Source organism: Rhagoletis zephyria, unplaced genomic scaffold, assembly GCF_001687245.7.
Source record: "Rhagoletis zephyria isolate East Lansing unplaced genomic scaffold, Rhagoletis_zephyria_1.1 Rzeph_scaffold_00283, whole genome shotgun sequence".
Lineage (NCBI taxonomy): Eukaryota > Metazoa > Arthropoda > Insecta > Diptera > Tephritidae > Rhagoletis > Rhagoletis zephyria.
Window position 1 is genome coordinate 35,841 of NW_016157367.1, and position 11,272 is coordinate 47,112.

General features: G+C 37.3%; 1 protein-coding gene across 1 annotated transcript; it reads right to left on the bottom strand.

Moving 5' to 3' along the window:
- Positions 1 to 409: 409 nt before the first annotated feature.
- LOC108358674 (serine-rich adhesin for platelets-like) lies at positions 410 to 7,089 on the bottom strand. Its single transcript, XM_017610116.1, has 2 exons — positions 6,802 to 7,089; positions 410 to 2,762 (listed from the first exon to the last, which is right to left on the bottom strand). Exon 2 carries the CDS (start codon positions 2,159 to 2,161, stop codon positions 410 to 412), a length of 1,752 nt encoding a protein of 583 aa, XP_017465605.1. The 5' UTR covers positions 2,162 to 2,762; positions 6,802 to 7,089.
- Between the last annotated feature and the right edge of the window lie 4,183 nt (positions 7,090 to 11,272).

Below are 11,272 nucleotides of genomic sequence, written 5' to 3' on the forward strand. Positions count from 1 at the left end.
CTTTAGGCGACACTATGGGTCAGTTTTTCAGTGCACGACCGTGGTTTAAAGCGCCTAAAACATCGTACATATGTATATATATATATATATATATATATATATTGCCAGGCGCTACCGCCCATATTAACTCACTAACAACAACTGCTCACCATCCTAAGGAGCGTAGTCAGCGAAAAACCGATGCGATTCCACGAATTACGTCACAATCTCGCCAAGCGTTGAACAAATAAATAAGTAAAAAAGATGCAATCGAAATCCATAAACAACGTCAATGTAAACAAATTTGGAGAAGAGAAAACAAAGCACAAAATTACATAACAATTTTCGTTGAAGGTTCATTGTAACCAGATATACACGTTTGTGCAAACAACATTCGCAAACACGATTGCGATTTCTATTTTTTCATCAACTAAAGTAACGCCACAAAAAAAAAAAAGCGGTAAATAATAGTCGTTTTGGGAAAGGCATATACGAGTATGTAATTTATCATACGGTAAACTGCAATAAGACTCACCCATAGTTGCCAAATTTGCATCTCTTGCAAGATATTCTCCATGTCGTCGCTATTTTGTCCCTGGCCATTGGCGTTATTTGACTCTTTGACGTTGCTATTGTTGTTGGCAGCATCAACGGCATGTTTCTTTGTCGTTGTCGTTGTCGTCGTCGTCATCGACGTAGTAGCATTAACCATGTCTGCTGTTGCAGATTTTTTCACACGCGTAGCACCGGCACCAGCTTGAGCGGCATTAGGATCAGCAACAGCATCACCCTCCTCACCACGACGACGACCACACTCACCAACATCATTGCTGGTGGCAGCATCAATAACTGGGTCATTGGTTGTTTGGCAGGTGGGATCGTCGCTTTGACGTATGATCGCGCTGGCGCTGGCGCTAGTGGTCGTGGTATTGGCTGTAGCTGTAGCTGTATCTGTGGACGTTGTAGCTGTGGCTGCTGCAGTCGCCGCAGCGATAGAAGCAGCAATTGTACGATAACAAAGTTTTGGTGTGTTCACCGTCTCGCAATCGATCTTCGACTTGTCATTAGTTGTTGCTTTTGTTGCATCTTTGACGGATGAGCCGGTCGCGTCACTGGTTGCTTTCTGCTTTATTTCTGCTCCATTTTTCGCTTTGTCAACTACACTCGCCTGCAGCGCGTCCTCTACATCATACACAACAACATCGTTTGATTCTTTTTCCAATACTTGCATTTCAGTATCTGCTGCTGCATCCGCGTTTAGAATTGCATTGCTCTGCTCTATCTCCCCAACTACCGCCGCCTTTTCCTCATTTTTCTCCCCTTCATCATCAACGCTGCTGCTGCTAACGTCTGCATTGCCGTTGGGAAAGAGATCATAGAGCGTGACATTGGGCTTGCCACAACAGCGACACAATTCCATCTCATTGAGTTTCCAATTATCGCCTTCCGCTGTTGTCAATAATGGTGGTTGTGGCTTAACATCGTCGTCGGCTTTGTTATCAATGACGGCAGTGCCGGCGGCGGTGATATCGGAGGCTGTGCACTCGCTTGCATTGTCGCTATTGTTGCCCTCTGGGGTTGCCATATCTGTCATTTCAACATCATTGGCATCTGTATTTTTAATTTTTATTGTTGTATCGGTTGCCGTCGTCGGCGGTGCGGTTTCTGGTGCTGGGACCGTCGTTACTGGTGTTGCTTGCATAACTGGTGTTGTTGCTGATGTGTTGTCTGATTTTTCATTATTTGTTGTTTTAGTGTTACCCATTGTGTTTATTGGTTTTATTGCTGGTGCTGGTGCTGCTGATTCGATTGGTGTTGCTACTGTTTTGGGATTTGTTTTTTCATTTATTGGCATTATTTGCGATTCATTAGGCCGTTGCCATGGCTGCTCTTCAACGGCGCAAACTGATACATTTTTCGGTTCGATTTCGTGGAATCGGTCGTCGTCGGTTGCATCAGCAAATGCTGCTGTTGTTTTTATTGCGTTTGACGTTATGGTTGTGGTTGTTGCTGTCGCTATTATTGTTGTAGGCTCTGTTGTTTTCGCACTCACAACAGCAGCGACATTAGTAGTAGTAGTTGCAGTAGTACTATTTATGGTTTCGCCGGTCGTTACTGTCGCGCGTGTTGGGGCTCCTTCAGCTAAAATCGTGGCATTGGGTGCGCCGTCAACGCTGTTCATTTCTGATTCAGCCGATCTGATCGTCTGCTGCACTTAGTTATTCACTTTATTGTAATTTTTGCGGTATGTACCACGTACTTGAATGGTTGGGTTGTTGTACACACTCGCAAACGCTGTTTATATTTATTAATGGTTGAAAATTCAGTATTTATTTATTTATTATATATTTAGTTTTGAGAAGCAATATTTCTTTTGTTATTTACTCACTTTCGGGGGTATTTACAAGTGTATGTAGTATGTCCCCTTTGTTTTATGATTTTTTTTGTTTTTTTTTTTTGGTATTTTTGCTGCTTGTACGCCAAAAAGTTGTCGGCCACGACGATCGCACAGCAATTGCTGGCTGCAATGTTGAATGCGGCGCAACAACAGCGAACAAATTTAATAAATCTCAAATTTTGCCACGCTCACTTTTGCATTATGGCTTCACAAGATAACTGATTCATTTGATTACGGTCACGCGGTCTTTTCAAGTCCACTTTTTTTAGTTTTGTTTATTTTTGATTTGCATCCAAATTTTTTTTTAAATTTAATTTCAACTACACTCAAATGCACATCCCAGCCTAACACAGGCGCTCCTCATTTAGCTTGCTGAGGTTTCAATCTGCAAATAAACAATTAAAAAAAAAAATATAGAAAAAATCTGTTATTAATGAGTGGTTTAAAGCAAAAAAGTGTAAGTAATCTTTATATATGTACTTGTGTTTGCACGCAGCAAAGTTTAACAAAAGCAAACAAAATTAAACAACGGGAAACAACAACAACACTAAGCACGAAAAACAAATACAAATACAAATACAAATACATATATAAATACAATGCAATCTCATGGGACTCCCAGGTAAAAGAATCGATAAATTGAATTGGCTGCATGGAAATGCATAAAAACGAAGGAATGCGCACAGGTGACAGGTAAGCGGCCAGTCAGGTCGATTAAGTGGCGTTGGCGACAAATCAGGTAGTTTTTATGAGCGTAAAGGATGCTGGTGCGGCATGCACAGTGTGTTCATGCTGATAAAAGTAGATTGCAGATAACAATTTATTATATCGAAGGGTAGCAAAGCAAATGCCAGTAGTAATGTTCCTGTTTTTTTTTTGTCGAGGGTGGTCTGTTTGGTCTGGCAGCAGTTATCCTTACTGCGCAGCTATTTTTGTTATTCTTGCAGACATGTTTTCTTGTCGCACAATGTCATCAATTGTCTGCTGTCAGAGGTGATAACAGTTTTTGGGAAACATTTTTATAATGGCACATATCGTGATGGAGACTAGCGTGTGAATAATGTTATCAGCGAAAAGGAATAAAAGCCAAGTCGGTGAATGTGCTGCGAACCTTTGTGACATTGCTGCTTTTCGATACACTTTCTTTAAATGGAATCTCGTGCAGGAGACTACCATATTATGTAATCCGAATGCCTTTCTTAGTCTCATCGTTGTTGTTGTAGCATTGCTCAACACCGTCCGACCAAAGAGGAGCTTGTGGAAGGGTGTCTTCTTAATGCTCTTGGCGGTCGACGCTTCTGGTGTCAGGGTCATCGTGTTGACCGAACAGTACAGTGGGTAAAATCTGTTGAACATTTTCTTCTTATTCTATAATCCAGAAACTAGGGCATTGGTTCGTTATGTCTATCCCTAGTCTAATGGCATGTAAGACAAAGGCAATTAGTTACTCTTCGCAGTTATGGCTCCTCAATGTTGTTTTTACCGGCGCTATGGCTCGCCTTGACAGCATCGTAACACAGGTGTTGAGTGCCGAACCGGATGGTATCCGAACGATTTGATGTCCGTTCTTCAGCCGTACAGTTACGGGTACACTGTTTCGGCTCTCATGGTTTCGAAGCGGAGCGTTGTTGAAGGAACTACTACGATAGCTTGGCGTTGAGCTCTTTTACCGCTATCATCTGCCCTCAACGTGGAGTTGGCGATCGAATGACATGTGACGACTGATGACGTTTACGCATCCGATTTAGAAGTGAGTCTAGTATATATTGGCAAAGAGTCGTATGATTTACCTTGTCATATTCGTTCAAAAGATCTAACGCGGCTTAAACTTTTCTATCGCAGTCTATGTTGGTGACTGACATATCGTTTAAAGTTCTTTGCCTAAATTTCCGGACTGGTAGCAAATGTTTGCTTTCTTGGCACTTTTTTAATAAAATTTCATGCTGAATAAGCGTAAATTTTTCCAGAAACCTACCCCGAACGCGCTTCGAGGCAGAATCGCCTTTCAGTCTGAGGTTGTTTGGCTAGCGGAGTAGTTTTTTGTGGCCAACCTTTTCTAAATGTTTGTCTAGTGATCTCATGACTACTTGCATACACCTCGATCTTGCTCAACCATTTGCATTATTACGTTGAATTGCGCCCCAATTGTTCGACCAGACTGAGGTGCAATTTTAACATCGAACGAAAATAGGCACAGATGCTGCTCGTAGAAAGCACAGTGTTTTTAGTACTACTTATTTCCTTTCTTGAAGTAGAATTTCGAGAAGTAGCGAATTTTCTCGTTTATTTTCATTCAAAATCTTTTTGACGTGCTCATGTTTGAAAGCGTTGGATAAGCATAAACTTTTTCAACTACTTCACTTCGACCGATAGTAAAATACAAACTTACGGTCCTTATGGGTCTTTATGTGCTCAATAGATCCAAAATATCGGAAGACATGACCTTGTCCACGCACTCAGCAGTGGTAAAAGACGAACAAACCGCCTATATTCCCGTTAAGCACCTAAGATATGCTATCACCACGATTGAGAGAATACAAAGGTTGCGCCGATCTCGGACCGCTATTCCTCTCTTAACTAATTTGACAGAATCGTTGTTTGCATGACGTCACACTTGTGCAACTTGTTTACGTTTTCCTTGCAACATTTTTTCTTCTTCTTCCATTCTTGCTCACGTTTTGGCATTTCTCTCTCGCAATTGCACCAGTGTGACGTCACACAAAAGTTATTCTCTAAAATCCTCTCTGATCGGCGCATTCTTGTATTCTATCATTCTTGTGCTATCACTATATAATCACACTTGTTATATCTATTATACACCAATCATTTCAAAGTTACTTTTTTATAATACATACATACATACATATGCTATATTACTAATATTTTGATGAATGTTACATATTATTTTTTCGTCATTATTTTCGCTTTAAAGTCAATGATTATCGAACAAGCAATTGAGTTTAAAACATATTTACGTATATAATTGTTTTTGCACCAGCAGAAAAAATTGTATGCCAATCATAATCTGTATGTAACATATACATTAGGGTGCATCACGCTCCATACAAAAAAAAATCGATACTGTTTTTTCATCGGAAATATAAAATTTTTTAAATTTTAAGACTTCCGTCAAAATATTTTGGAAAAATATTACGATTTACATGAGCTGGACCTATTTAAAAATATGTACCGCCAAAACTCAAGTTATGTATAAATAATATTAGTTTTTCAAAATATTTTTTTCTAAAAATAACCACGGATGATAAAGCAGTTTATTAAGCTTAAAAAGTATGCATAAAAATGTTTAAAAAAATACATCAACGAAATCAAAATGATGAGATTTTTCGTACAATATGTACATATTTTCAACTCGGTATATGTAGCTCACGTAAATGTTAATATTTTTATGAAAAATTTTAGCGGAAGATTTAATATAATATGTAATATGTTTTATAATTCACAGGGAAAACCAAATGTTTTTTTTTTTTGTTGTTACGCACCCTAATGTACATACATACATGTGTACATAACTATACTTTATGTATAATAACGATAATAGCTATTATTATCGCCTTGAATTAGTAATTCTCTTCCAATATTTACTATTTCCTTATCGTTGCGAGTTAATAGCAGTTATTATATTCGTTGATTACATAAGAAAGCAATATATATTTACACTAGAATAATTCTTATAATTTTCCAAACAGTTTGCGGTTTTGTTTTCATTCAACTTTACTGATAGCAATTTATTTAATTTTTCATTTGTATGCCGACGGCATTTGCAAATGACACAATCAGCATTATGCCATTTTCATACGAGCATTCAAACAGTGACGACAATTTCACCTACAATAACCCATTGTACTTGTGCGCGCCACCACCACTGCTGCCGCACAATAACCCGTTCAAAAATCGATGCACGGACAAACGACGGACGAAAGACTTTCGGACAAACGTTGATGGGGGGGGATGGCAAAAACGATAAAATCAAAATTGGGTAAGTGGCAGCAGCATGTAAGCATGAATATGTGTGCACGCCACACTGGTCAAAGGCGCAGATGTAACATGATTAGTCATTGCTTTTGTTTGTTTGCTTGTGTAAAGTTTACTTATATTCGAGTGTGTGTGTGTGTGTGTGTGTGTGTGCGCGTATGTGGGACGAAGAGGTGGGTGAGGTTATCATTTTCGCTTTTATGCTCATCAAGCGTGCACACGTACGCACGTATGAATATGGATGGATGGATGATAGGCAGCAAAAACATCCGACCCCAACCCAGCAAGCACCTGCGCACGTTTGACACACACACACACAGCCACACCCACTATCTCTCCTCTCATATACTCAGTCGTACAACACAAAAGCGAGAAATTCCTTTCATGTTTAGGCTGATTGCCAAACTATTCGCTTTGCATACCATTCTTACTGTATGATTTTCATCTTCTACATTTAAATTTTGTTTACACCCGAAGGTTATTAGTAGAGATATAGTACACATAGCCGACACGTTCACCACGTCCTATGTAATACGTCACACAGCACGTTTAACCCGCGCGCCAACAAACTAGCCACCACACACTAGGAGCAAGAAAACTCAACTTATACGACACGAAATGAACGACTAGCATAGATAGATACTTTTTAGAGATAGTGAACGAGAGTGCTGCCGCTGCTGCTGCTATCAAAGCCCAAGCGACAGCACACAAGCGACAGCATACAAACTACATACACACACACAAAGTAAGTACAAAAGTAAAGTCATCAACACTATAGATACTATATAGCGGGTCGGTCGCTTGCCGGGTGTAAATTTAGCTACATATGTACATATGTAAATAGTGTGGCGGGAGGCGGTAGTTGGAGAAGAATGGATAGATATAACTAAAAATAATACATACGAATAGGACTTGCAGTACATACTAACAAAAACAACAAAGCGCACTAGCCCAGAATAGTAATTTGTTGTTAGTTGTTTGTTGTTTGTTGTTCGTTCGTTTGTTGGCCGCTCGCTTCGATTTTTGGGTCGGTTGTCGTGCGTTTTATATTAAAAGCAAGAAGAGTTGACATCGAAGATGGTGTGTAATGCCGTTGACCTCAAACGCCATACATTTAACTGATGTATGTAGTAGCCCGAACTAAAAGCAATACAACTGACAAGCACAAAATACTGCCTCGTTACTCGTTCAACTTGCTACAATAGTATGTACATATGTATGTATGGATCGGTCGGTCGCTATTGTATTATTTTTTTGTAAATGCCATTACACTAACCAACAACCGTGCGAGTAGCAATGGAAGCCTAGGAAAAATCCGGAATGTTCTTTACTAGGTACATATACACAAATATATGTAGATACATATGTACATACATACGAGTTTGTAATACATATATGTACATACCTATTTGATTAGTTTTCGACACGCGTGCACATTTCACTTGCACAATAACGCGCACGCTAAATAATAAATTTCTAATATTATGATTTTGTGCACTACTGTTTAATCAATTGCAGGCAACGAGCTGCCACGATCAGGTGTTCAATTTCAATCAAATAGTAATGCATACTCGTTAAATGACTTGCAGAAAAATGTAAGGGCGACGGCAACGACAACCATGGCAGCGACACCGAAAGCGACAGCGACCTCAACTGCTAACGAAACGAACACCACCCCAACCACCCACACGCTATGCTGTTAGTGTGGAAAGTAAAATAAACAACAGCACTGCTGTCGAACAGCAGAATTTTTTCGTACCAACGAGTGAGTGTTAGCACAGCGAATAATAAATACTTTGACAGACGGGACAGGATGGTGTTGACATCGGCATATTTAGCACAATTTAAAGAATTTACTTCAAGATACTCAAAGTCAAGCAAATATGTGTCGAAAAAATCACTGAATAATGCAAGAAATAAACGAAAATAGTAAAATAGAATTAGAAATAATTTCTAAGCTGTTGATGACGACGACGACGACGACGACGACGGCGGCGGCATTGGAGCTGGTACGCGTTAGCACTATGGCTGCCAACAAAAATTTGGGGCAAATCTACATAACTGGCTAAGCAAGCAACTTGAATCTATGAATGTATAAACTGTGTATGTATGTATGTACATAAATAGGTATATATGTAGTATGTATATATGTGTACATATACGTATCTACATATGTAAGTATGTACGTATATATACACAAATGACACAAAATTAACAGTGTAAATCAGCATATGGCTGTCGATGTGAGTTAACTTTATCAATTCATGTTGGTTTTCTGATTTTATTTTATTTATTGTATTTTAATCTATTTTTTATTATTGTTTGTTTCACATTTTTAAGCGACGGCATGGACGCACAACGGATTTACAGCCTCGTGTGACCGCATTTGTGGCATTAAAATGCGATAAACTTACACATATGCATGGATGTACATACATACTACATTAGACTGCATCACCAAAATAAGTTACGATTTTCCGCCGAGATTACAAAATGTATTATACTTACTTGAAGACTTCCACCTAGGGATGTCGGAGAAATATCGATGTTATGATTCGATGCATCGAAAATTTTCCACTCGATGTATCGATGCTCCATGTGTTTTGAAAACTAACATCTCTAGTACATTGAGCCGTCATTGAAATTTTTCAATTGCACAAAAAAGAGAAGTGACTTTTACCAAAGAATTGAAATGGCACCAAAAAAAGTTACGTTAGAAAAATAATTAGCTCAGTTGCAGTAATTTATTTCAAATTTTGTACAATTGTGCTAATAACATATTTTGTGTTGAAACATTATCTGGGAAATCCTATGCAAATCGATGCATCAAAGTATGCCCTTCGATGTACATTTCGATGCATCGAATCAAATATAAACATCGATATATTTTTACCAGTGACATCCCTACTTCCACCAAAATGTTTCCCGAGAATATTAAAATTTATGTACGTGAGCTGAACCGATTTGAAAATACGTACAGAAATGGAGTTTTTTATGAATACAAATGGTTTCTTAAAGTACTTTTTGAAAAAAAAATAAAAAATCAGCTCAAATGTCAAAACTGCTTAAGCTTTAAAAAAATCTCCATAGAAATATTAAAATTTTTTTTCAACGGAATCATAATAAGTGAGATTTTTGACATTCTTTTCATCATTTTTCAAAGATAGATTTAAGAAAAACTTGAATTACTCGTTATTTTTGCTAAAAAAAAATCCATTTTTGGAGGTATGCATGTATTTTCAAATTGGTCCACGTAACGTAAATCTTAATATTTACCGAAATATTTTGGCGAAAGTCTTAGAATATAATAAAATTTATATGTAACAAACAGCACCAATTTTTTTTTAATGGCGAGTGTTGCGGTCTAATGTATGTATATATGTACATATGTACATATGTATGTATTTAGTATGTAGTATGCATATCAGTAAATCATGTGCTTGTGGTCCTTCAATAACACCCGTTTCAGCACTCAATCAGCACATGGACCACCGCATTGCACTGCACTGGTTGGTACCTACCAGAGTAGTCAGTTGCCGCAACCGCAAAATTGCCGGCGCTTAAACGCATCGCATTTGCCGCCGGTGTTCGCTAACAATACTCTAGGAATAAAGCCGACTGTAGTGAATTTAAGAAAAGTTATATGCTCAAAGATTTTTAGTAAAGATATATTATGTACATATGTACGTGCATGTTTTATTTGTATACAAAAAACTGAAACTGAAATTTGACACTAAAAATTATGCATAAATTATTTTTATGTGTTTTCCTTTGATAATCTTGAATACTCTAAAACTGAACACCGCTTATTTGATTAAATTTGAAATTAATCTGTTGATGGTTCTTGTTTAAAATAGTTTTTTTTTTTAGTACACAATACATACAGACAGAATTTTGTTGAGGGTATTTCCAGATAAAAGAAGAAAACGACATAAAATTTAAAATGCTAAATAACTAAATCTCATTATTTTGTTGAAAATGATTAAAAAAAAAAAGCTACGTCATACATAACTACTTTACACCAGTCAGAGGGACCTGTCCCACTCAAAAGACACCTCTGTCCCAAAGGACTAACCCAGTTGAAGTTGCACAATTCCTGGGTCTCCCGTTAGTTTAGCTTGACGACAACGATTGAGGGACAAGCCCTGCCTAGGCTGACCGGCCGCTACAACCACAATCTGTCTCACCAGTCTCAAGTTGAAATATTTTAAAATATTTTTATCAGCGTAATTTTTTATGAAAACGGAAGCTTATAGCATACATTTTATAACACAAAAAAATTGTGGCTTAAAAATTAATTGTTTTGGCTAAAAGTCGCCTTTGAGTCCGTAAAGATGAATTTTCAGTGTCCCAACAGTCACATTCATTCAAATAATAGTTACAAAGAACTTAGAAATTGTTTGGTATTTTTTTGGAAAGGAATTTTATACCTTGCTGCCGGTTTCACGAAAGCAATTTAGTGAAAAATTTTTGTTTTTCTGTCAGTTTCCATATTAAGTTCAAATAAATAAATCGTTTTGCACTTAAATTGCTTACGTGACTATTAGTACGTGACTATTAGTAAGTTATTTATCTTTAATATCTTTCAACATTTCGACATACATAGGTAGTTATAATTCACAATTTATCACATCCTGCAGTCCAATGGCCCACCAATCACAAATATTAATCTAATAACTTAAAACTAAAACTTGAACTAAATATTTTCTCTATATAAGATACTATTTTTTATATTTTATTTACTTAAATACTACTCTTTATTCGCGTTTACTTGATTTCTTTTAATTAATCTGCTCATAATTTCTGTATGGCGTACCCTCTAAAAATTAAAAAAAAAAATATTTTTTTTTCTTGTGCACAATTCAAATAAGTTTTTTTTTCTAATAGCAAAACAATTAATTT

Excerpts from the sequence above, each read along its gene's own strand:
- LOC108358674 (XM_017610116.1), bottom strand. The coding sequence starts at position 2,161 with ATGAACAGCGTTGACGGCGCACCCAATGCCACGATTTTAGCTGAAGGA.